Source organism: Schistocerca americana, chromosome 3 (assembly GCF_021461395.2).
Source record: "Schistocerca americana isolate TAMUIC-IGC-003095 chromosome 3, iqSchAmer2.1, whole genome shotgun sequence".
NCBI classification, from domain to species: Eukaryota; Metazoa; Arthropoda; class Insecta; order Orthoptera; family Acrididae; genus Schistocerca; species Schistocerca americana.
The window spans coordinates 494853548-494880851 of record NC_060121.1 but is presented as its reverse complement, the minus strand read 5'-3'; the positions used below and the strand labels follow the sequence as shown (position 1 = coordinate 494880851).

Below are 27304 nucleotides of genomic sequence, written 5' to 3'. Positions count from 1 at the left end.
TTTTTGTGTGGAAGATAATTGGCAAATGCCAATGGGTTTTGACTTTGATCTTGGCCATCTGATGCATGTAGAGAATCTGTCACTCTGATCCTATAGTGGCGCGCAAGGAAAAGTGCGTAGCTAACCTTATTAGAATAACTGATGTCACGAATTTTGAAAATTCTTCTAGCTGTGTCCCGGTTTTGTTAGTATGGTGCGCTAGACTGAATCGTACGTAAACCACTTTTCTTTCTGTGGTATTTGCCACCACTGTTCCTATACTTGATTTGCCTCTTTTTCTTCAAACGTGAGAAAGTCGGATTATAGAAGCTGTGTAGGTAGCGATATCCCTTCTTTGATGCTGGCTGTTGTTAGTTTGTCTAAATCTCTGTCGTGCTGAAACCACTTAAACCACATCATATAAACGGTTTTATTTTCCTCCTTGGCTTTCATTATTAATTAAACCGCATCACAAATACAGCTGTTAACAGAATGACACTTTGAATGCTTCAACTCAGGCTCATCCAAGAATTGTCCCCGGTGGGCGTGGCCGCGCTCCGCGCGCGAGCTGCATAGTTCAGCGCCCCATACCCGCCCATGTGTACGTGTCGGCACAGGAGCGAGAGAGACAGCTGCGGAGCAATTGAGACTGCACAGTACTGCTGTGTGCTGGACTGTCCTGCGGTCAGATCCAATGTACACAAAATAACAGAGGAAGCGCAGCTCTGTAAAAGTGGTCGATGAGCGGTCAAACAAACAAACCTTTTATTGTTTACATAACAATTAGTGTTCGTGTGGCAGAATTACAGAACGACGCTTTAGAAAACAATATCCAAAACAACAATCGAAGAACAAGTTTCTGACCAACAAGTTAATTCTATTAGTATTGCATATGCACACTCATCATATGTGCAGTAGGCGTCTTCTGAAAGCTATTCCAATTTTTTAAATGAACTAGTGTCATAAATAGCCTATTTTATACAAATTATTTTACGTAACGGATATCGACTCTCATTCTTAGCCATAGTATTTACAAGTAAGTATTTTTATTGTACTTCGTGCTACAACTTTTTATGTCCCTGTTCAGAGTTTAGACATTGGATCCTTAGTTTGCTGTTTTGTACACAATAATTTTAATTGACCAAGTTTGAAAACTTATTAAACAATAGAATTAAGGTTATAGAGACCATTAATCCTTATAGTCAACATTGTTAAAGAAGACAACTTACATTTTACAGGTTTTTCTTTTTCGAGGAAATGATTTTGTCTAGGTTTGGTACAATATTCCGGGAGACTTCTAACCTCAAAGAATTAGTTAAATGTTTTCGCTAAGTAGTGAATGGTTTTTAGTTTTAGTAAGCTTTAAAAGGGAGAAAAAGCGCTCACAAATATACGTAGAATTAAACATTGAGAGAACTTTGGCCACATGCTTGTGCAAAAGAAGATACTTCTCTTGTGGAAAACAGCTGCAAAAGTCATCCAAAGCTTTACACGTAAGAAAGCGGTTCTTCAGGCAGATATCGCACTGCAGGTCAATCAGCTCTAGTTGAAACACTTGTGAGACGTCCTCTGCCGGAAGGGAAAACAGGCGAAAAAATATATGTAAGGCCGGTTGAAACTCACTAATCTGTTCGTAAACTCTTCTTGTAATCAACAAATGATTTGAACGTAATCTGAAAAATACACATGTTTAGTGCTATCTAATGCAGGGAAGTGTCCACAATTCTTCTTACTCAACTGTTTTCCCCCCAAAATAACTTTTTTTGAATACTTGAATCGTCTGCACTGAATCAACAACAGAGCAATCTTCGCCTTGGAGTGAAATGTTCAAAGTATTTAAACGACCAGTTACGTCACTCAAGAAAGTCAAATTCGCCACCCACTTAGGACCACGAAGTAATTCTTCTGGACGTCCTTTCGTTTCCAAAAAGGTACTGATTTCGTCCCTCAAGGAGAAAAACCGATGAAGAACCTTCCCTCTTCCCAGCCATCTTACTTCGGGGTGAAAGGGATGCCAGAAATTCCTTAAATTGGCGATGTGTGAGTCCATGCGAGTGAAGATAATTAACCGTTCTAACAACTGTGCCCATAACATTTTTTATGTTAACAATCTTCGCACAAAGTGTCTTCTCGTGTATCAGACAATGGACAGTCGCGAATAAGGAACAGCCGACTTCAGCCATTTTTGACCTTACGTAAGGCTGGTAGCGCAGGGACTCCATCCGTTGTTACACCGGTCAGGCATTCCCATTTTAAACCCATTGACTTGAACACGTTTTCCACGGCTAGAAAAATATCCAAACCCGTGGTTGTGTCGTTTTAATGGTATAAGGTCGAGAAATTCTTCGGTGACACTCAGATTGTCGTCGACACCCCGAATGAATATGACGAAGTTCTTCTTAGCACCTAGCCAGAATTGCTGTGCGTAAGATGGTGAAATATGATCAAAGAGTCGAACGTCACAGATATGTCAAACAAAGACGTTCATTGTCATTTCCAGGCGCCGTGAGCATCCTGGGAAAGATCTTGCATAATAACAACGATGCAATCAAAGACTGGGAGTATACACGTTTGTGAAAATTTCTTTTTCAGGTCAAAATGGAAGAGCTTTTTATATTTTTGTAGGGCTTGGAGAGATGCATATATTATTTTCGTATCTGAAAGAAAGCTCCTCACTGATCGATTTAAAAACGACATCCTTTCAAAAGAAAATCATTTAAAATTTCATTAATTAAGCTTTACGCCTTCTCAGTATGATACCACAGACATTTAAGGGGAAAAACTACGTGGTTTCAAAATAAATTCTAGTATTGTTACAGAACTTTATTCTTTATTTCCAACATTCGTTACCGCCCCAACAACGAATCTCAGGAGTATATTTTGAGAAACTACCTAACTGATAAGTACAGTTGATGCTCACCACACAATGTGCTACCAGTAAACCAGTAGATGACATCTTCTTCTTTAGAGGTTGTTGAGGGAGACCGCATGCAACAACAAAATTCTACATCCGTCATGGGTAAGAACGAAACACTTTTTCCTTTTTAGCGAGTTTACTTTGTAACATAAGCATATGTGCAAACATGCCCCATCATTTTAATGTTACTTTGTTGATCGTTTAAACATCAACACCACACTTTGGCTTCATCAAACAGTTCTGTACCGTATCGCAGTGAATAATAGATGCAAGGATTACTCTGACTCTTTCATTATTCAGCTTATATGCACCGCATTTCCTATGCATTGAGCTTCCTAAGTACAAATATATACTAAAGAGCCAAGGAAACTGGTACACCTACCTATTATCGTGTAGCGTCCCCTCGAGCACGCAGAAGTGCCGCAACACGAAGTGGCGTGGACTCGACTAATGTCTGAAGTAGTCCTGGAGAGAACTGAACTCATGAATCCTGCAGGGCTGTCCATAAATCCGTAAGACTACGAGGGGGTTGAGACCTCTGCTGAACAGCACTTTGCAAGGCCTCCCAGATATACTCAATAACGTTCGTGTCTTGGGAGTTTGGTGGCCAGCGGAAGTGTTTAAACTCAGTGTTCCTGGAGCCATTTTGTAGCAATTATGGACGTGTGGGTGTGTCGCATTGTCCTGCTGGAATTACCCAAATGCGTCGGATGCACAGTGGACATGAATGGATGCAGGTGATCTGACAGGATGCTTACGTACTTGTCGCCTGTCAGAGTCGTATCTAGACGTATCAGGGGTCCCATATCACTCCAATTGCAAACCCCCCACACCTTTACAGAGCTGCCAACAGCTTGAACTGTCCCCTGCTGACATGCAGGATCCATGGATTCATGAGGTTGTCTCCATAATCGTACACGTCCATCCGCTCGATACAATTTGAAACGAGACTCATCCGATCAGGCAACATATTTTCAGCCATCAATAGTCCAATGTCGGTGTTGACGGGTCTAGGCGAGGCACAAAGCTTTGTGTCGTACAGTCACCAAAGGTACACGAGTGGGACTTCGGCTCGGAAAACCCATATCGATGATGTTTCGTTGAATGGTTCGCACGCTGCCACTTGCTGATGGCCCAGCACTGGAATCTGCAGCAATTTGTGGAAGGGTTGCACTTCTGACACGCTGAACGATTCTCTTCAGCAGTCGTTGGTCCCGTTCCTGCTGAATGTTTTTCCGACTGCAGCGATGTCAGAGATCTAATGTTTTACCGGATTTCTGATATTCACGCTGCACTCGTGAAATCATCTTACGGGAAAATCTCCACTTCATCACTATCTCGGAGACTCTGTGTCCCGTGGCTCGTGCGCCGACAACACCACTTTCAAACTTGCTTAATTCTTGGTAACCTGCCATTGTAGCAGCAGTAATCCATCTAATAAATGTGCCAGACACTTTTTGTCTTATATAGGCGTTGCCGACCGCAGGGCCGTATTGTGCCTGTTTACCTATCTCTGTATCTGAATACGCATGTCTATACCAGTTTCTTTGGCGTCTCATTATAGATGCGACTCTTCACAGCGAATGTCATATTCAATATTTTTACGTTCTAGACCCTTTTTACACATTAGTGTCTCTTTAAAAACATGCTTTTATTAAAAATAAAAACAATAAATGAAATTTGTACTTATTTATTTATTTTGTTGGTGTAGTAAAGAAACCCTCTCCATCCCCTCCCCCTGCTATTGGTAGTATACGTTACTCCAGTGCATTATAACTGGTAAGAACTACCTACATATGAGGAATTTATGTTCTTAATAAAGTCAGAAACAACGTAATTATTATTTTTTATTGTGGTTATAAAGCACCCCGCGCCCTCCCAGTCGGTAGAACACTTATTGAAAATACGTTGGTATTGTTAAGGTCAAGACTTGCTTTAGGATTTTTACATGGAAAGATCGGACATGGTGAACGAATGGGAGGGCAAAGACAAAATGTAACAATGTTCTCTCATTCTCAAATAGGAACGCGTCTGGTGTATCAGCTGAGCTAACAACACCCGTCGGTAGCCTTCACTTAATTATAGCTGAATTCACCTGGTCCCAGTTACTGCGAAACTGTCTGCCGGGACATCAGATGTACGACTGGTACTTCGACAGAAACGTGTCCATCATAATGTTCTTCCACATGAGTCTAGTGTCCTTCCTGCTTCTTGACCTTGTGGGCAGTGCCAAGGTAAAGCTCCACGTAATGTAATTTGTGAAGAGAATAAGCGAGAGTCAAATCAAAAATGCTTATACTTGCAGTAAACATTTAATTACTAACATTAATTTTTTATTTCGTTTACAATTACGTAGCGGATCCGCGAATTTTTCTTCCGGCCTTCTGAAATCACTTTCTCAGGTATAGTGAATGGGTTAGGAAAACACAGCAAATATTCTGGAAAACCGCTTCTTACGATCCGTACTGAATTTTCCGAAGCATCGATAAATAGATTTGGGCCATTGCTATGGCCGTTACCAGTCCCCTTTCTTAGTTATCAGGTAGTTACAATTACAGTGCAACTACTCACAAAGGTGCAATGTGGCCTGTAATCATCGTATGACAGCGGAACTTCATAGATATTCTAATGCGTTTATAAGCACCCGATTTGCGCTGGAAAAACATTAGTTCCAATTTTGGCCACTAGGTGCAAATCTGGCGCTGTGAATGCCAAAAAGACATACATAAATGTTTTCATATGTAATAAATTAGGAGCGGGACGTGGGTAGAAAAGATCAGACAAGTGCGAAAGGCGTACCGTTGATTGTATTGATAATCACCGCTTACACAATTAGTTCACTATGAGCACTGAAGACGTCGACGAGATGCTGTACAGATTTGCACCTGGTGGAAAAAATTGAAACTTTTTTTCCTAGTTAAATCGGTTCGGCATTAATGATTAGCATATCTAACAAGTTTCGCTGACATACGATAAATTACAGCCCACACAAGATCTCCGTGTGTAGCTGCACTTTAATTGTAAACACCTGGTAGATGAGAGGAATCGTTCCCTGTTAATAAGGTATTATATATGTTAATTATAGGAAAATTATCGCTTTGGCAGGTAGTCAAGGGGGAAAAACAGAAGGAGCTACGAGAATATTTCCAAAATCAAATGCTACGTTTGTCACGTAATACGAGATTTATTTGTACCTAAGGAATCTGCATCAAAAAGTAATCCTCGTAGACACGCTCAAAACATTTAAATCGGCTTTCATTTCTCTGTGACGTTAGTATGGCTACCCGCTATGTAATACAGATCGGTAATTCCATTTCTGTGTTTATCATTTAAATGCTCGTCAGTATAACCGGCCATTCCTCCACGTAACGAACAAGTCGTGATAACCAGAGGAACCAAGGCAGGAGTTCTAGATAAGGCGTACTGAATAATTCAGGTGTAGATCTTTCGCTTTGTCCCCAGAATCATAGCCGACAGATGCTTCGTGAAACCGAATATTTTTTCTTGCGTCTATTGTGTGTCTCCCCTTCTTCTATTTATTAGATGTTCGACGTTGATATAATCACGGACCTAAAGGGTGCTTCAACCACAAGACAAATATGTTAAAACGGTTACTCTGGCAGAACCAAATAATGAAAAAATTTAACTGTGAGGAGTACCAGTTAATTTGGTGTGACATTTTCCGCAGATGGAGGATGTGCTTGTGTCTGTAGAGCAGGGCATTCTACGAGGCGCCACAGCCACGAGTGTCTACAACACGACCTACACGGCCTTCGTTGGGATCCCCTACGCAGAACCACCCGTTGGAGAGCTACGATTCCAGGTGAGTAGGTTGTTCATAGTTCCTACAGTGGATGATGCTAAAAGCAGAAATGCACATATATGGGTCGGCTGCTTCCGTTTAAGAGAGAATCGCAGCTCTGAAAGAAAGCAAGAAAGAGGAACTCTTCCAAGCAAGTGCCTTGTCTGGGAGATAGTGTTTCTGTCACCCCAAGAAGTGGTGACTATTTATTGCTGGATGGTAGCGCAATAGCCAGGATAAACTGTCGTAATTCTGGACATGCGGATGACACGGTCTGTTTTAGCAGACGAGAATCATAACTACCCAAGTCAGTGGTGCCATAATAGCACGTATATCGCTGCTCCATCCAGAACCGTCTCCTCGCTACAGGCCGGAGGGTGTGACTTCTGATATGATTCACTCTTTTAAGTACACATTTCAGCAAAGGAGATTATCGTGGGATAAGGAATGTCAATATCATATGCTTCAAACAAGGAAATAGCATCCTGGGCTTAACAGACGTGGTAAATGTTGGCACTTGTAGATGAGAGGGGGATGAACTGCTGTAAATGTATGGAATGTTTTTATGATTAATCTTTGAATAAGAAAGAATGAACCTCTAATACTTTTACCATCTTTTCTCCATGGCAGAGCGATACAGACTTATGCTGACAGATTCCTTACGGCACTTTATTCGGCGAAACCGTATTAGAGGCTAAAACTTTTACCGATTTTATCAGAAGCAAAGGACAAGCACCTCTGGAAGTTACACACACCATTCAGCGCACATGGCGTATTCTCGATTGGAATGCGTAGGTTTTAGATTATGCTTCAGCTAGTCTATGTGACCTGTGGTCAGCACCCATTGCAAGGATGGCTCCAAACAGTTTCCGTGTCTCGAGTAGTCCATGCCAGTTCTCACTGTTCGCTGAAGAAAAGTTGCTACACACTACAACGAGATAGTTCCCAGTTGGGATGAGAGTCCTTAAATCACTTAATATGAATGCTCGGATGTTTTTGATACTTTCCTTGCACAAACTGCGCTAGTGCTCTGTTCCTAATTAAAACTTTGACGGGACATCTTTAGCGATATTAATTCCGTAAGAGCAGCAGAAGGATGGTAAAATTGTAAAATGTAAGGGGCGATCAAAAAACGTAGCGCAACTCTTATGCGGGTATATAAGCACCGACATGTAAGAAATGCACACGTGTAAATGCGGAAACGTGAACTACTGTGACATTACTACCAAATGCGTCCAAACAGGACCAACATGCTGTTAGTCTTTTCTTGACTGCCGAACAATAAACACCGGTAGACACCTACCAGAGAATGAAGAATTTTTATGGTGCAGCATGTCTGTCGAAAACCACAGCTGTGTAACGGTGCGACAGGTTGCGTGTTGGCCGCGATCTGACTGAAGACGCCAGTCGATCTGGGGAGGCCAGCTTCACGCTGTCTGAGGAAGTTGGCAACCGACTTTCGAGAAATATAATCTTTTTTGGAGTTCTTGATAGGCACGCCATAATTCTAAAGTTCTCTGTTAAATAGTTCTGCAGAATTTCGCGAAGAAAACATCGTAATAATAAAAATTTTAATCTTGACCAAAATTTTAAGTGCCGAATTTGCGAAAAAAATTATAATCACAATTCTGAATAGCTCCCCAACAGTTCTACAGAAAACCCTAATGACCTTTCTTTTCGGATAATAGTTTACGAGTTAACTGCAATAATGAGGGATCCATTTTCACAGTCGTGTGAAGCTGGTAACCGATTTTCGAAAAATACCCATTTCTTTCAGAGTTCTTTGCAGATATGCTATAGTTCTAGAGTTCTCTGCACGAACTTTGAATAGTTCTGTAGAACATTGCGAAAAAAAGTTATGATCACATTTCTGATTAGCTGATTAGCTGTGAAGTTTACACCCAACTTTCGAGAACTACGCATTTTTTTAGAGCTCTTGATGGATATGCTATATTTCTAGAATTCTCTATACTAAATTTGAATACTTCTGCAGAATTTCGCGAAGGAAACACTCGTAATCGGCATAATTTTAATGTTGCGAAAACATTATTTGCCGAATTTCCGAAACTAAAATTGTGTTCACAATTCTGAATAGCTCCACAAGAGTTCTACAGAAAACCTTACCGACATTTGTTTGAGCAGGTGATAGTGCACGAGATAATCGCAATAATGAGACACACATTTCCAATACAGAAAATATACTAAATTGCACTAGAGTTCTCATGACAGATCCGATGACACTTCTGGATAGCACCCCAACAGTTTCATCGAAATACTTGTAGTTTTTTGAGAATGTTGAATCCTGTGTAGTCGTCAAAGATCGGCTGCCTAGGAAACCTGCTTTCTCGGATTGCCAGGCAACAATTCAAGCAAATCGTATTACTGAGTTTTATTATGAAAAGTGCATGACAATATTTAACTTTGAGAATTATATAGATGTGTCGCAAGCAAAGGACGACAGACAAAATAAGCAAGTTTCTTCAGTATAGACAATGCTACGTAGTACAAGCGAAATGACTAGTCTTGAAGCTGTTGTAGAACTGGGTCGCGACCAGTCGGGCACGACGCTTATGTCCTTTTCGTACAGAGGCCGCTGCTGTCGCGTTGTCATCCTGGAGAGGGGTCGGTCAGCGTGCGATTGGCTGACGTCTTCTCACAGCTCTCTCTGCTCTCTCGTTCCCGACTGGCGTGCCGGCGCTTGCCTTTACGGTGTAACAGTGAAGAAATTCGTATATAACTGCAACAACGTGGGACTGGCTTAAAGGAAATATAGCTTTTTGATCGGAAGCTGCGCTGAGATGCCCTAGTTGGGATCGGTCCGTGTAGGTACAAGTCGGCACACGTCGTGTCGACTGTCGTTAGGTATCCGGCTGCTGACGACCTCAGCAATCTAGGTAGCTGCCATTTTTTTCAACCAGAACTTAAACTGATATTCTTTGTGACAATTATATATTGGATTTGAAATTAGCACTCTCTATAATGTGCTTTGACTAATTCGTGTTACTTTAGTGTTCGACACGTACTGTGATGTTCCAGCATTAACAAGACATACGTTAATTTTTTCGCAGAGGAGTTCAGATGCATCATACAATTGAAGCACCTTTTGTGCCTTCATACGTTCAGTGTTGAGGTTGGAAAGCAGGAATAAGGATAGGATCTAGTTCGCTTCGACTCACGCAATTAAGTGAATTAGTTTACGACAGTTCCAAACACACACCCTTATTGCACCACCGTTCAACAACAGTCGGAAATCATCTCTTCGATGAGAGGTTGGTTGCTGTCGTGGACCCCGCTTACAATGCTACAGCTGCAAGAGATAATCGTTTGGTGAAGATAATTCTGGGTCAGATTTTTGGAAGCGAAGAGTGAGAAAAAGAAATAGAGGAGACAGAGATAGAAATAGATAGAGAGAGAGAGAGAGCACAAGAATAGCTCGGAGCGAATTGGAGCACTAGAGCCTGGAACTTGGAGTTGTCTGTTCTATCTGCTCACTTGGAGTAACAGCATACGCTCAATAGCCTGAAATATAAGTATGTTTGTAGACTTAATTAATATTTTAAATGATTTCATTAATGTATTTAAACAACAGCTGTTAAGAACAGGAACCATAGATACCATTAATCTAACTCTTTTATCCGTTACGTTGTTTTGCCTTTAATAAATGTTATGGATGAAAAGCCTTGTATTCATCTACTTGTTGTCTTATAGACATGCGGGTCTCTGTAACTATGTGCAAATGTTCTTATCTCTAGGAAATGTTCCCTGCGTATAATGAATGCCATACATTAATTATGGCAGAATTATTTTGATATCAAAAAACCTTATCAGATTCCATTTCTAACAATGAAATTATTTTTAAACTAATCATCTCTGTTTCTGTTTCACTAGGAAACTGCATTATATTTTGTCCTCTAACTAAAAATTACTTTAAAACTTATGAAAAAAGCTTTCAACTGACGCTTCTCAATACGTATGTTTGGTTACATTGCTGTTATCCGCAGCGCATTCACTCTGGTCTGTCAGATATGGAAATTGACTCACATTCTCACTTTATAACTGAGAGATGATCAGTTTAATGTAATTTTAAACAGACAGATGCTTATGCCTTCAAGTTTTAAATTTAGGCTTTGAGATGACAACTAACTTCAAGAAAAATGCCAAATCAAATTGCTAATTGTTATTGATTTGGTATTTTTAGTTGAAATTAGTTGCCATCTCAGAGTCTTAATTTAAAACTAGAAGGTAAAAGCTCCTGTCCATTATAAATTATATTAAAACTGACATTTGAATCAATTTCCATATCTGAAATTGAGTTATATCCTCATTTTATAACTGAGAGATGACCAGTTTTATAAAGTCATGTCACAATAAAACTTCCTTAATTAATTTCTGGCATTCAAACCGCAGTGAACATTTCCTAGAGCTAAGAACGTTTGCATATAGTTACAGGGGCCTATGTCTCTTCTGAGACAACATACACATGAATAGAAGGCTTTTCATTTGTAACATTTATTAAAGGCAAAACAACATCACCGATAAAAGTATCCTGTTGTTTAAATACATTAATAATTTCATTTAAAAATGTAAATTATGACTACAAACTTACTTATATTTTAGGCTATTAAAAATACGCTAGTACTCTTAGTGAGCAGAGAGAACAGACAACTCCAAGTTCCAAGTTCTCAGTGCTCCATCTCGCCCCGAGCTCTCTCTCTCTCTCTCTACTTGTGTCTCTATCTCTTTCTCTAACTCTTCGCTTCCAGAAATCTGGCCCAGAGTTAGCTTCACCAAACGACAGTATTGTAATCGTTTTGTGAAACATAGAGTCACTAAAATAATCTATATTAACCACTCAGAGACGCTTTCTGTCCTCACTATTGATTTAGAATATGTCCCATCGAAATGATTTCCATTTCCTAAAATTCGTCAGTCAGTATTCAACTCTAAATGATATCTTAGAAATGTTCTCAACCCGAAGGTCGGATTGGACACCGCAGTGCTCCCCTAGGTACGGTCCTATTACAAGTGGTCCCCCCTTTCCTTCCTCCGGCATCTGATCTGGCTTACCGAGTTTGTGGATGGAGGGCCTACTGTTTAATGTGAGCTCCAAACCTCGGCATAACTTGGTATTTTTCACGTTACAGAACATTGCCAGAAGTGAATCAAATAACATGAAAAAATAAAAAATTGAAGGAAGGAAGATTGAACTCCATTGCTTTACCCTAGTGTTCCAATCTTATCTGCTTATCCATCGAGTCACACAACTTACTTCTTAGGAACTTAGCTAATTAATTAGATTACATTGGGTTTAGCATTGATAATCTGTTGTCTAAGAACGGGAGCAAATATTTTACATCCTTTTCAATCTTTTTGCTACAAGAATTTTATGTTGATAAAAAGAAGGAAACAAAGTGAAAAGGAAAAAGGAAAATATAAAGGAGACGTGGAACTATAGTGTACAACAAGAAGCTGCTGCGCGGAATCACAGATACTCTTAATATATTAGTTCCTTACGTTAAATCCGAGCGTTAATACCTTTTTATCATTCCAATAGAAGGAAACAAAATTTGAAGTAAAAGTACGTTTTTTTTCACTAAACTATGTATTTCTTGTTATTTCTCCATGAAACATTATAAACATGTGAAACGTGTACAAGATTATATTACTAGAGGAAACATTAAAAACGTGTAAAACGTGTACAAGTTTATGTTATTAGAGGATACTTACGCACTGCACACGTGAGATCAAAGCCGTGACGGGAATTTCATCAGAGAACGGTATACAATCATTACACATACAGATATTGATTTTTAAGCGAATACACAGTAGATAACTATCCAAGAGTAAAATGCCAAGAAGTAATGTAACACACAATCATTATGCCTTGGGTACGATTTGTAGGCCAAACAAATAAGTGGTGTTCGAGAAAGGACCATACACGAGATATGAGGAAAACGCATGGTACCGAGCACAGTTGATGCCCGTATGGAAGCGAATCAGTTAATATGTTTCCATTACGATGCCAATAAGCGCAATTAAAATCACTGTGCATATGAATATCATCGTACTCAAAAACTATCTGCATTTATATAATTCATTAAGCCATTTTCAATCCCTTGGGTTCATCTTCAACTGCTTCTTTTCTTACAGCGTCCACAAATTTTAAATGGCCCCTTGCATAAAATATGATTAAATTGTCTGGTTATGGAATATCATCTCAGCCTTGTGCTGGATACATGATTCCCTGTCACAAAGGTCACATTTCGTGTTAACTGATGGGAAGTTATCTAATGAAATGTTATAGGGCCTCTGTTATTCTTAATCTATACAAACTGTTTAAGAGACAATATGAGCAGTCCTATACGACTGTTTATGATGCTGTCATTTACTGTCTAGTAATCTCATCAGAAGATCAAAATGAATTAAAAAATGATTTAGACAAAATATCTGCACCGTGTGAAAAGTCGTAATTGAGATGAACAATAAAAAGTCTGAGGTCTTCCACATGTGTGCAAAAAAACCTGTTAAATTTCTGCTACACTATAAATCATATAAATTTGGAAGCTGTCGATTCAACTAAATATTGGGAGATTACAATTTCTAGCAACTTACGTTGGAACTAACACACAGAAAATGTTGCGAGAATGGTGATCAAAGACTCCGTTTTATTGGCAGAACACTTAGAAGTTGCTACAAATCTGTCTATAGCACAGTTGTCCGTCCTTTTCTGCAGTATTGCTCAACGGTATATCCTTGCTAGACAGAACATACAGGGGACGTTGACAAAGTTCGAACAGCGGTAGCTCGTTTTGTATTACCACTGAATACGGGAGAGTGTGACGTATGTGATAAGACTTTTTCGTTCTGGTGTGCTTTCTCACGAAATTCGAAATTATAATCAATAGCTTTGCCACCCTAACGACGGAGTATTTTATTGACACCCACTCACGTAGGAAGAAATGATCATCTTAATATTGTAAGAGAAATCAGAGCTCACATATGGAATGATCTGGGAGAAATTTTTCCCATGTGCTATTTGAGACTGGAGAAAGAGAGAAATAGTCTGTACGTGGTTCTGGCACCCTCTGCCAAACACGTAAGTACGTATTGCAGAGTAATGATGTAGAAGAGCATCAGCCTAAAACGAGCACCAGAAATACAGAAAATAGTAGCATGCTAAATGGTAACATCATAATACATAAGGATGCTGCACAATATGATCTTACATGTATGGCGTCCATAAGTTAATTGTTGTCATATTACTATGGACATAATAGCAATTATAGTAACCTATAACGTACCTACAGGATCCGAAGCCAGCTGGTAGCTGGGAGGGCGTGCGCAACGCCACCTCGTACGGCAGCGACTGCGTGCAGAACACGGGTGACGGCTCCGAGGACTGCCTCTACCTGAACGTGTTCGTGCCGGGCGTACCAGAGGAGGGTGCAGGGCTGCCCGTGCTCTTCTGGGTACACGGCGGAGGATTTGTCTTCGGCAGCGGCTCAGATCAGGAGTATGGGCCCGACTTCCTCATGTCTTATGGTGTCATACTCGTCACCATCAACTACCGGCTTGGCCCGCTTGGTACGTATATCTGTCGTGATGATAGAAATAATATCTCTAGGTAAGGGTTGGTCGCTCTCTACAATTTTTAACTCCCACCCTTACCTCTATAACCAGACTGACGATTCCCTGAGGCCTAAAAACGTGTCCTATCAACGGATCCCTCCTTTTAATCAAGTTTTGCCATAAATTTACTTTTTCCCCAGTGCCATTCACCTTACCATTAATTATCCGATCTACCTACCTAGCCTTCATCATTCTACCACAGAATCACATTTTAAAACCCCCTTTTTTTAAGTCTATATTTTCTCTTGGCTGTTACCTTTGCTACAGTTTTACATTTTCTACTACGTGAATTAAATTCAATATATCCATTTATTTTCAAGGATTTCTACTGGACCTTGTCTTTTTACATATTTCATCCTCTGCCGTGTTCACTATTTCATCTTTCAAAGCTAGCCATTCCCCTTTATTTTTATTCTGTTCTGTTGTTTCAGTCAGTAGTTTTCTAATGATCACTGATTATTTTTTCAGTTCATCTATTTCCCACAGCCTTAACGTCCTACCTTTCTACGAATCGTCCATTTTCAGTCTGCGAGTCGTAAGCAGAAAAATTATTGTAAGAGCCCACATGTGCAGTGCCCATGGAAATGTTTCATAGATTAAAATCTCTTTTCGAAATCTCTGTCTTATCATGAAGATATCTACGTGAACCCTTTCAGTGTCTCCAGCCTCTGTCGCATCTTTCATTAATCTTAAAATACGTATTAGGAATGACTGAATTGTGCCCTATGCTAAATTCTACCAGGCGGCTTCTGCTTTCATTCTTTTTCCCCACTCGATATTCGCTTACTATTTTTTCTTCGCTTCCTTTTCCTGCTATCGAACTCCTTTCGTCCCAAACAATTTGGTTTTCGCCCCCCTTAACTATCTGAATAATCTTCTTCATCTCACCTCTCATTTTTTCAATCTCTTCATCATCTGCGGAGCTAGTAGGAGTACAAACTTCTATTGTAGCAGAGGGTGTTGGCCTCGTTTCTATCTTAGCCACGTTAGGTATTCACCATACTGCTCATCGAACTTACCCGTATTCTTATTTTCTTATTGATCAGTAGACCCACTTCTTCATTACCCCTATTTTATCCTACATTCATAACCAAACTGCTCGTGTATTCTTGATAAAACTGTACAGTCCTAGTTACACTGTGTACAATGTTTGAACGTGATTAAATGCCAAATCTCCTCCGCTGCACCTAGAATTAGGAAGGTTATTACTGTGATTGTCATCGTGTGCTGTTTTGTTCAGTTTTATTGCCGTCGTGCACAGTTTTAATATTGCGGAATGACTGCTGCTCATGTACCTTCTTTGTTTCTTACCGTTCTTCAAAAAAATGGTTCAAATGGCTCTGAGCACTATTGGACTTAAAATCTATGGTCATCAGTCCCCTAGCACTTAGAACTACTTAAACTTAACTAACCTAAGGACAGCACACAACACCCAGCCATCGCGAGGCAGAGAAAATCCCTGACTCCTCCGGGAATCGAACCCGGGAACACGGGCGTGGGAAGCGAGAACGCTACCGCACGACCACGAGATGCGGGCTACCGTTCTTCCATTTGAGCTTTTCATGTCTTATGACAGTATCTGCTTGTCACTATTCTTTTATCTTCTGGTAACTTCGTCCAGCTTCATTCCGTTCGTCTCTCTCTCTCTCTCTCTCTCTCTCTCTCTCTCTCTCTCTTCTCTCTCTCTCTTCCTCTCGGCCTTGCAGGCTTTCCTTGCAGGCAATGTTTGCGCAGTAAATGTCTTCTTGTATTTCCGCTAGTTTTCGTTATTCTCCTAATTTTAGAAGTACTTTTTCATTTCTTTTTCTGACAATCCATTCCAAGTCAACATTTTTCTCCATAACCGTATTTTAAAACTATCAAAGATGTGTTCATTTTTTGCTGTCCATGATCCTATGTCAGTTGTGCTACACTTGAGACAAAACACTTCTCAGTCTTTTGACTGGTTTGATGCGGCTTGCCACGAATTTTTCTCCTGGGCCAACCTCTTCATCTCAAAGTAGCACTTGCATCCCACAACCTCAATTATTTACTCTATGTATTCTACTCTCTGTATTCCTCTGCAGTTTTTATCCTTACCATCTTCCCTGTTGTCTTAACACGTATCCTATCACCCTGTCCCTTCTTCCTATCAGTATCTTTCATATATTCCTTTCCTCTCCAATTTTACGCAGAAGCACCTCATTCCTGACCTTATCAGCCCACCTAATTTCCAAAATTGTTTTGTAGTACCACATGTCCAAAGCTTAGGTTCTCTTCTGTTCCGGCTTTCCCACATTCAATGATTCGCTACCATACAATGCTGTGCCCCAAACGTTCATTCTCAGAAATTTTGTTGTCAAATTAAGGCCTATTTGTGATGATAGTAGACTTCACTTGACACGGAATGCCCTCTTTTTTTATTACTTGCGTCTTTCTTCGGTTTAGTCTCAGTCCATATTCTGTACTCATTAGACAGTTCATTCCACTGAACAAATCCTCTTAATCTTCACTGAGAATAGCAGAGTCACAAGCTATGATGATAGCCTTTCGCCATGAACTTTAACCCCACTCTTGAACCATTCTTTCACTTCAGGCATAGGTTCTTCGAAGTGCAGACTGAGCAATAGAGGCGAAGAACTACGTGCCTGCCTTAGACACTTTGTAATTCAAATACTTTGTTCTTTCTCTTCCAGTCTTATTGTTTCCTCTCGGTTCTTGCACATGTTGCATATTATGTGGCTTTCGCTACAAATTACTCCTAAAATACTCAGAATTTCAAAAATCTTGCGTCATTTTACATTTTCTCGATGCAGCTTCCAATTCCTCGCCAATTTTCGTAAGTGCGTAAAATATTTTGTTTGCCTGAAAGTCTTTCGTTCGTATCATATTTGGCCAGAACTTTCATTTGATCGTTCCTGTATTTATCCTCTTTCCATGCTCTTTTCCCAATAGCTAATATTGCTTCATCATCTGCTTACTGAAGTGTATATATCCTTGCACCTTCTACTACGTATTATGCCCATTGCTTTTCCTAATGATTTCTCTATTAGTTTGATTGTATAAATATTCAAAAATGTTTGTGATAATAATAGTTTCGTCTAACCCCTCTATCAATACCCCTCTCAGCCGTTTCAAAGAGCAAAATGACTCAGTAATGATCACACCGAACTCTTACACGAAATGACGTCGGTTCAAATCCTCATCCCGTCATCCATTATTTTTCCTTTCCTAAATATCTCCATACAAACGCCAGTCTGGTCCCTTTGAAAATCGAACGCCGATTTACCTTCCCATTCTTCACCACTGTGAGCTTGTGCTCCGTCTCTAACAAACTCGTTGTCGGCGAGACGTTAAACCCTTCCTTCTTCCCTTCCTTACATCCTTCTTTTCTCATCTGTTTCTCCAATTGTTTCTACCTTATTTTTGGTGCGTCCTGTGTTTTAATACCATTCGTCGATACAGCTGGAATGGAAACTCAGATTGATGCATTCTATCCTTGTTTCATCCCAGTCATTGCATGCTGTTTTAAATGTCTCCAGGTCGCAAAGAGACACAGAATTTTACATGCCTCGTTAGTTAGGGTAAGTCAGGGTTATATGCTGAATCGGGTGAAATGGTGAATTGCTTTAATTCTTTACTGGTTCAACAGATGTCTCTGTGTGTCTGCATGCCAACAGTCTCTGATCATCTGTGCAATGCGCACGTGTTGAAAAGCAGGTCCGTTTTAAAAACCGTAAGTACTGTGTACAAAACTGTTTTCGATGCTAAATAATTTTTATATGCTGCATGCATTTGTAGATGTTACTTCAGGTAGCGTAGTCCGCGGGGTATTTTTTGATATATTCTGCCTTCTTATACTGCTTATGTACTACATAACCTAGAAATCGTTGCGTCTAGTGTTTTGAACTTCTTGCCGTGCTATTCGCCGTTTCACCCATAGCAAATGGGAGAAATGGTGAACTCGGGCAGGGGTGATACGGTGAAGGACTTTTCTTATGTGTAAAGTGTAAAGCTTTTATTTAGGAACATCCCAGCCAGGGTTTTTGACAAGTCATGAAATCTTAGCGTTTCCTATCCCATGCGAGAGTTATATTCTGTTTTATCCGACGTCTCAATACAATCGTTAATTTCAAAATTAGTTTTTATATATTTTTTGCCAGGACAGTTTGGTTTGTCAGTGATTAAAAAAAGTAAATGTTTTAACTACCACTATTGTTCCAGGCAAAGATGCCTACATTTTACAAAAGACAAAAAGGGTCCAGCCGTGCTGATTGGACAGAGGAGAAAGTTAACGATGCCGTAAAAGCGGTGGAAAATGGAATGAGCCTGAATAAAGCCTCAAAGGAGTTTCACGTTCCATGGTCAACGCCGAAGAGACGATTAGCAAACGGGTGCTTTACGAAAAAACCTTTCGGTGGCCCGCCTGTACTAACAAAAGAATGTGAGAAAAAGTTGGTAAACCATATAAAATTACAAAACATCGGATTTGCACCGACAAGGACAGAAGTACGTACCATGGCATATAAACTAACTGAGAAATATAATCAACATCACAAATGTAACCGAGGAAAGGAAATTGCTGGAATGGACTGGCTACATTTATTCTTAAAAAGAAATCCAGAACTCTCAATCCACAAATCGGAAGGAGTTTCACAAGCACGGTCAAGGGGTTTAAGTACGAAAAACGTTTCAGACTATTTTTCATTGCTGCAGAACCTCTTGGTAGAGCATAACCTCCTTGATAAGCCGGGAAATATATTCAAAGTAGATGAGTCCGGACTTCAGCTGAATAATAGACCAGGTTACATGTTGGCGGCAAAGGGGTCTAAGAGCGTTCGAGCGATAACATCCGATGAAATGGGTGAAACCATATCTTTAATCGCTTGCTGCAATGGAGAGGGCATGTTTTTACCCCCCGATTGTGTTTTGAAGGGAAAAAATGAAAAGGCCGAGTATAACGACGGTTTGCTGTCGGGTTCCACGATTTTCATGTCACAAAAGTCGGCGTACGTAACAACTGACATTTTTCTTCTGTGGCTAAGGAACAATTTTGCACCGAGGAAGCCTGAGGGAACAGTCGTGCTTATTTTGGATGGACATAGCTCTCATTGCAGCAGCCGTGGGTGTATTAAAGTTTGCAGAAGAAAAACATAGTTTTGCTCTTTCTACCCAGCTACACCTCAAACTGTCTGCAGCCGCTAGACAGAGCATGTTTTAAAGCTCTGAAATCCTATTATTACAATGCTTCCAATTCGTACATTAAAATGAATCCAAATAGAAAAATTCCAGACTAGTGTTCGGAGGACTGCTTACAAAGGCATGGGTACAAGCAGCTACGACAGAGAATGAAATATCGGGGTTCTTAAGCCCAGGAATCATCCCGTTTAATCCTGATGTCATCCCCGAATACGTGTTTTTAACATCAGCTTCAGATCAACATCAGGAAAACAACGAACGACATGAAAACAGACCTACTTCACCTCGACCAAGTTGTTCGCACTGGCAGGAGATACCTAATCCCTCGGAAGAAGCAACTGCAGACGTAGATAACGATCAGGGACTTGAGTACATACAAGCTTCACCACAACTGGACTGTTCGCAACGGTAGGAAATCCACAGGAAAACATGCAGTCTTCATCAGAAGCAACAGATATGACCCCGACAGTGGCAACAGAAGAATCTCAAATAACCCCTGGCAAACTCTTGGACCATATTTTGCTGATACCTATCCTAGATAAACTTGCATCTACAAGGAAGAAGTCCAGAGCTTTAGCTGCGGTTTTGACTTCTCCAGAAAACATCGACAACCTGAGAAACAGAAAACGACAAAATGAGTCAGCGAAGAGTAGAGCAAATGCTGAAAAGAGGACCAAAGGAGAAACCGTAACCAAACGAAAAACCGTAACCAAAGGAAAAACCGTAACCAAAGATACTACCGAAGGAATTACCAAAAAGAAGCAGGCTAAGAAATGAGAAGCGGCTACCACTGACACCGAATCCGACTCGTCGCTGGATATCCAATTGCAAGACGATGATGACGACGCGGATGATGAAGAGTGTTTTTGTGTAGGGTGCGGTGAACTGTACAGTTGCACTATAAATGATGTGGATTGGATCAAATGTATTAGCTGCCAACGTTGGCTGCATGAAGACCGTTCAAAATATGAATCTATGTGTGATGTATGTGGCAAAAAGCAGGGGAAATAAGTTCATCATTTCACCCAAGGGGCATTCGCCATTTCACCCATATACATGGGTGAAATGGTGAAATTGATAAAAATAAGTATTTTTTTTAAACTTTTGTAGTGCCTTAAAGAGAATGTAGTACTATTAATGTGTTACTTATGTATTTTGTGAAAGGAGAGTGTTTTTATTTTGTTTAAATAAACAATTTCTTGTCTTCTACGAGGCCCAAATTTTTTGTTCACCATATCACCCTGATTTACCCTACGTAATCCCAAAAATTAACCGCTAATTTAATGGCAACGGGATGTAACACGGATACCAAAGTTACCGTTGCCTGCAGGCTTTCTGAGCACGGGCGACGAGGTGGTCCCTGGAAACGCGGGCCTCAAGGACCAGCAGGTGGCGCTGTCCTGGGTCCAGCGCAACATCGCCAGCTTCGGCGGCGACCCGCAGCTTCTGGCGCTGCCGGGGCAGAGCGCAGGCGGCGTGTCCGTGTCGCTGCACCTCGTGTCGCCTCTGTCCGCAGGTGCGTGCCCAGAGTCCTTCATATGTATCAAATACAAAGTGTACACTTCGTCGAACTCATATGAAACTTTTTCGTTGAAAAGATGGTTATCTGCAAGTGTGAGCTAGAAGGCTCGAGAAAATGATGTCGGCTAACAGGATTTAGGAAATCTATACGTATTATAAAAATGAAGATGTGTATGTATGTTCCGTGTTTCCTTCTAAACCACTGCACCGATTTCAGCCAAACTTGGTACACATCACTTACTATAATAATAGCACTCAGTCACTTGCAAAAAATTTTACACACAGTTTTAAACTCTTACGAAAGTTCTCGCTGAAAACCCTCACAAAATGAGGAAAGCAGAAGAGATTAACCCTTACTAGATTTTCACTGTTTGTGCAGTAACACTGCCGCATCAGGCATAACGTTTTGATTTATTCATCCTTACTACTATATGTATTCGTGACACATTTGCAGACAGTATTCGCGTATACCACTGAATATATCTGCACAATCATATCACTGTAAGACAAGTAGTTCAGGGGATATGATGTCATAAACACTGAGACGCGTGGAAAACTGCCGCATCCTACATCATGTTTTAATTTGTTACTTTTTCGCTACTTCCTCTAATTGTGACACATGTCACAGACAGTACCCACACGTGCCGCTGAAAGTACCTACAAAATTATACCTATTCACAAGCTTAGTTCGGGAGATATTACATCGAAAACACTGAGATGCGTGAAAAAATGCTGCACCACGCATGAGGTTTTAATTTTTGCTTCTTTGCTACTACCTCAATTCGCAACAAATTTCGCAGACGGTATTCACGTATGTCACTGGGTATACGTGGAAAATTATATCATTGTACGACTCATAGTTCAGAAGATATGACGTCAGAAAGATTGAACTGCGTCAAAACGAATCTGCAGAGGGAAATTCGCTACGGATACTGGTGAAATATTTGTACAAACATGAGCGAAATGTGATAAACACACGTGAAACAAGTATGACAAAGCCGCGGGTAAAAAGCTCCTCCTTAGCCCCTGGATCGATTTTAACCGAACTTGGTACACATATCTCTTACTATCTGGAAAGAAATTGTGCTCGTAAGAACCAGCGGCCTTCTATTGCGGTGGGAATGAAAATGCGGAGAGAGAAGGGGAAGAGGAGTTGGACATAAAGAGAGAGGTTAGCAGGAGATGGACGCAGATTTTGAGGGAGCAGGAAGAGATGGAACAGAGAGAGGGGGAGGGAGAAACGGATAGAAAAAGGGGAGGAGATGGACGCGAGAGGGGAAAGAAGGAGACGGAAAGAGAGAGAGAGGGAGGTGGACAGAAAGACGGGGGAGGAAAAGATGCACAGAGAGAAGGGGGAAGGAGCGGATGGACTAATAGAAGACTGGAATAAATACGCCGCTTACTCAGCTAGTTGTAGCAACAATGTCACCGGACAAAATATTAGTCACTGCCTTAAAAGTGCAAACTAGTCAACTTTGGAACACTGTAGATGGGGCATAAGTGGTGTAACATTCTTTTAAAAAACTTTAAATTATAATAAATGAATGTCTGAACTGTTGATTGGATACAAAACTCGAATTATCTGTAGCATGTTGTAAGTGGAAGTGGTATGCATACTCTGTGTTATTGTCAGCAAAACTTTACACAAAATGATTGGGCAATGCAACTCCCAATACCAATAAAGAAATACAGTCACTGTAAAATACATTCAGCCCCTTAGGCACTGAGTCATCTGGCCCTGTGCAAAACTGATAAATTTGGTCCCTGTGCCCATAAAAAATAAATTAAATTGTCTTACCTCTAAAGTAGCAACGGTGGAACGCGATATACTCTGGTCTCTCACAAAAATTGTAAATATGCTAGCCTTCAGGCTCAGCCGTGTGCAATGCTGGCTGTAATACTTTCAAATGCACATGAAATTGCTTTGAGTGATAAATGAAAAATCCAACTTATCTGAAAAATATATGACCTGGACAGGGAGGCGGTACTGATTATGGTGAATTACTAATACTGAATTTTCTTAGCAAAGCTATATTGCAGGTTAAGTTTTTCTTTTCAAAAAAACATCTGACAACTGAAGTTACATTACTCACAATTGATTCACAACCAATGACATTTAAACAGCAAGTATTACCTGACCTCATTAAACCAGTATAAATGCAAATCATCAAATTACATACAGCTCTGTTAACAAATCTTAGAAGCATTACAAAAACGAAATATCTATGTAGTCTTTTTACCAAAACGGTTTACGTGCACTATGGGGTTACTCAAAAATTACAATTTATCAGCCAACGCATCTACACTAACGCGCTGGAAAAAAACAGAAATCGTAATTATTTAACATCTTTACCTTGCTAGCATGAAGACTTCTGCTTCTAAGTTCAACAATATTGACATACCTAAATTAGTCTAACACTTGGTGACTTCACACAGCACACCACAAAAACTGCCGGCTCCACCTTCTTTCCCTCACAGAGAGCTACCTACAACTGTCCGCCCAGCACTTTCTTACTCCAACACTACATTAATCTCAGACCAGAAGCAGCATCTCTGGGTCTGTATGAGCGATACAAAGCCTATCAAAGACATACATCGATTATAAAATCGTATTTGGGTGCCACACTCAAATGTGTTCCAGCACACTCCTTTCACTGGATCCACGCGATCATGTCACCCTCCACCGCTGAGTTAAGTAATGGTAGAAAAGTCGTGTATATGTGCGTGCCACTTGGTTGTATGGAACCAGAGAAGTAAGATAGGCCGGCGTGGAGAAATGACACAACGGTAGAAAGGAGCTACCATGTATGGACGTACCCATGACCACACCGTGAATGGTTTGTTGGTGTATCAACGCAAACTGTCCAACGATTGTAAAACGAATGTCAGCCGCATAAGACGGCGCACAAAAACAGTAGAAGTAAAAATATTCTAACCGACAGAGACAAAGGTCGAGTGTCATAACTCGTCGATAACAATCGATTGCAAAGTCAACGGGAATTTCTGCTCTCAGTTCTAAACATTCTGCGTGGTGTCTGTTTGTTCTATATCGTGTCTCCCTACCACTTTCGCGCAACGACGCTCTGAGCGTGTTTCTTAAGGAAATGACTAGTTTGAACCTGGGAACTGTTGCTGGTAAGGAGACGTCAGACCACACATGACATGTAAAATTCAGAAGAGTTCAGTGAGACTAGCGATGATATAACCAAATACTTAATGATTTCAGCGTCAGCTCCACTGCACTCCCTGTAAAAGAATCTTAATACTAACTAAATTTAGTGGAAGGGGTTCAAGGCTTTCCTATTTTTAGTTAGCTGGTAAAATAACGTCGAAAAAGCAGTTAAGTTTACCATTGGAAATTTTATTCTACTCACAAAACATTGTTTATAAATTGCACTATTGATAAAAGGAAATGTTTTAATACAGGATGATAAAAACCAACTGCCTTCAACAGAAATGTGAACGAATATTCGCTGAATGGGTTTGCAAGTTCTACAATGGATCGAAGGATGACCTGTGCCATATCACATCTATAATCTAGGTTTAAATTAAGTTTCACAAGAGAGAAAACTGTCAAAATGGTCTACAGTGACCCTCAATTATCTTTAATTACTTATCTAACTTGTCGTAAATTACAGTGGCTGATGTGGCTTTTCAATAACTATATAACAGTAAAATCATCGCGTTTTAGATTTTTACTTCAAGTGGCAAATGTGAACACCATGAGCTTTAATTGACGATCGACACTAATATTACGCAAAAAGGGGATGTAACAGATGAGACCTCTGCAGTTCTGAGTGAAGCCTTATGTGCTCAAAAATGCGGCATCGCGTGCGTTCATTACCTTGTCGGTGTTTTCATCTGACCATTCAGGGTCTCAATGTTAACCTTGAGCTCCGCCTACAAATATTCTGTCTATCCAATGAGAAACGTTATACTTTTCGTGGTGGGGCAATGTTTTTAAAGTTTGCAACGTAACAGAGACACGGAAAAGTCTCACGCTAAAACTTGCAGCTGGTGTGGTCCTTTTAGCGTTATCGTAAGATCTATACAGTTCTTCTGGAGGGCTCTAGCTTTTAACATGGGCTGGGGGGGGGGGGATGGTCCTAACGTAACAGAGACGCGAAAAAGTCTCACGCTAAAAACTTGCGGGTGATGTGCTCGTAGCGGTTAGCTGGCACGTGGGTGTCCGTCCCTTATCGTAGGGCCTTCTCGCTTAACACGGTTCTGCTCTCGGCTTCTGTTCTCGTTTCTCCCCTCGGAACTGCGTCTGTCTCACAGTGGGAAGGTATGACATGCATTTAGGCATTCTTGTGTTAGTCTGTGGTATTCCATTCATTTGCTCACTCGTTACTCGTATTACTTTGGTTAATTTAATGTCACGATTTATTCGGAGCTATGTGACATACTACTGGATTTGCTTATCATGTCAGGGTTTTCATGGAAGGTGTTGGATTTGCCTGACACCTTACACAGTGAACGGAGGTCCCCTTTAACAGGTTTCCGACCGAACATTGCAGACATGTAATGAACATTTACCTCGCAAAAGTCCGCCTCTGGTAGATGAGTGGTCAGCGCGATTGAATGTCATACCTAACGGCCCGGGTTCGATTCCCTGTTGGGTCGGAGATTTTCACCGCTCAGGGACCGGGTGACACGCGAATCGCCGAAGTGGCGTCAACTCGAAAGACTTGCACCAGGCGAACGGTCTACCTGTCGGGAGGCCCTAGCCACACGACATTTCCATTACCTCACAAAAGACCGCTGATCACAACGGCACTGTATGTACATCAACCATAGACCAAGCATATAGTGCGGTCCGACGAGTCACAATTGTGCCTCTTTTCAATTGATGCAAGGCATCGAGTGCACCGCTTCTTTATCCCGCAGTGTGTGGACGGTGTACTTTAGGCTAGAGGTGTTTGTTAGTTTGGGAGTGCTTCTCGTAAGACTTGGTCCCATTCACCTTGATACAATGAACGTGATCCAGGATGTTATTTTAACACTTTCAGTCAGCACGTGTTGCCCTTATTTCTGTATCTCTACGATGAGTATGCTGTATAAACTACCGTCTTCCAAACCGACAACAGCCGTGCTGGCAGGTCTGCACACCTACTTCACTGATTTGGCGAACACTCTGGAATACTAACGCAGCTCAGCTGGACAGATTCGTCTCACTGTCATAATCCCATAGAAATATTAGGTCTTGTTTGGAACGGTGGATGAAATGTAGCTATCAACATTTCTACAAACTGGTAGCTATGGGGTCGCAGAATCGGAGTCATTTTTAAGGCTTGGGGCGGTGTTGTATGGTATTAGCGTGATATGTCCTATGGGTGAATAATGTATTCTCTGGTGCTTAATTAAAGATCTTTAAAGACAGTCTTCAAGTAGAGAAGATCAGAAAGGAATGATTCCTAAGATGTCTTTTTTTCTTCATTTTTGCCCTGTTTTCTGACTGTCTTCCTATCTTCATATTTATACACCGAACATCTCTAATAATACTTTTGCATACTCTGGAGTTGTCTGTCGCCAAAATTTTCTACCCCTAATGCTTCTTCTAGGGGCCAGTTTTCGGCTGACGTACCAAATGTCCCAATATTTTTTCAGAGTTCGAAACGTCCAAATACGTGACTTCTTTCACTATTCCATGTCAGTTTTCGCTGTAGGCTAGTTGTTTTGTTGACGAAATTTTTCTGAATCTACGCCTTTATACTGCTGATATGTGTCTTATTCTATCCTGCGTAATGTTGCATCCTGCGGAATACACCTCTTTTACATTTTCCTCTGTTTCGCGAACATGAAATTTATTGTTAATCTAGTCGCTGCTCTCCTTTTCCTAGTCTTCATCATTCGTGACTTAGGTTGATTTATTCTCAGTCTGCAGTTTGTGTTGGTGTAATTCAACAAACTTCTAACAACTGTCATATTTGTCGATGTTTCCCCTTGAAATGTTATTCCTCTACATACTTAAATGTTTCTTCATTAAACAAATTATACAGTGGTCATGATAAAATGCAATACACTTTGCTACCATTTCAGTACTAAATTGTCTTCTTTGCTGTCCCACTTTTTTTACTGTAACTTGGTTTTTTACTGCACGCCCACTTGGAATAGTATTTAGAATGTCTTATTCTAATGGTTTCTGTCATACACGATAGTTCTACATAAACTTTAGAATCGCCGTATATTTCCTTTGGTTATCTCTGTAATTGTCAGTATATCTCATTTAATGTACACGGTGGTCCTAATTAAACTTACATTACTTGAAAGGGCCC

General features: G+C 40.6%; 1 protein-coding gene across 1 annotated transcript in view; it reads left to right on the top strand.

Annotated features, from left to right (window-relative positions):
- Positions 1-5006: 5006 nt before the first annotated feature.
- The window catches only part of LOC124606808 (para-nitrobenzyl esterase-like), a 58484-nt gene continuing 36186 nt past the window's right edge, over positions 5007-27304 (top strand). Inside the window, exons 1-4 of the mRNA XM_047138875.1 lie at positions 5007-5130; positions 6585-6719; positions 14006-14282; positions 20836-21021. Coding sequence (XP_046994831.1) covers positions 5032-5130; positions 6585-6719; positions 14006-14282; positions 20836-21021 — 697 coding nt within the window. The 5' untranslated portion in view covers positions 5007-5031. The remainder of the gene's footprint in view (positions 5131-6584; positions 6720-14005; positions 14283-20835; positions 21022-27304) is intronic.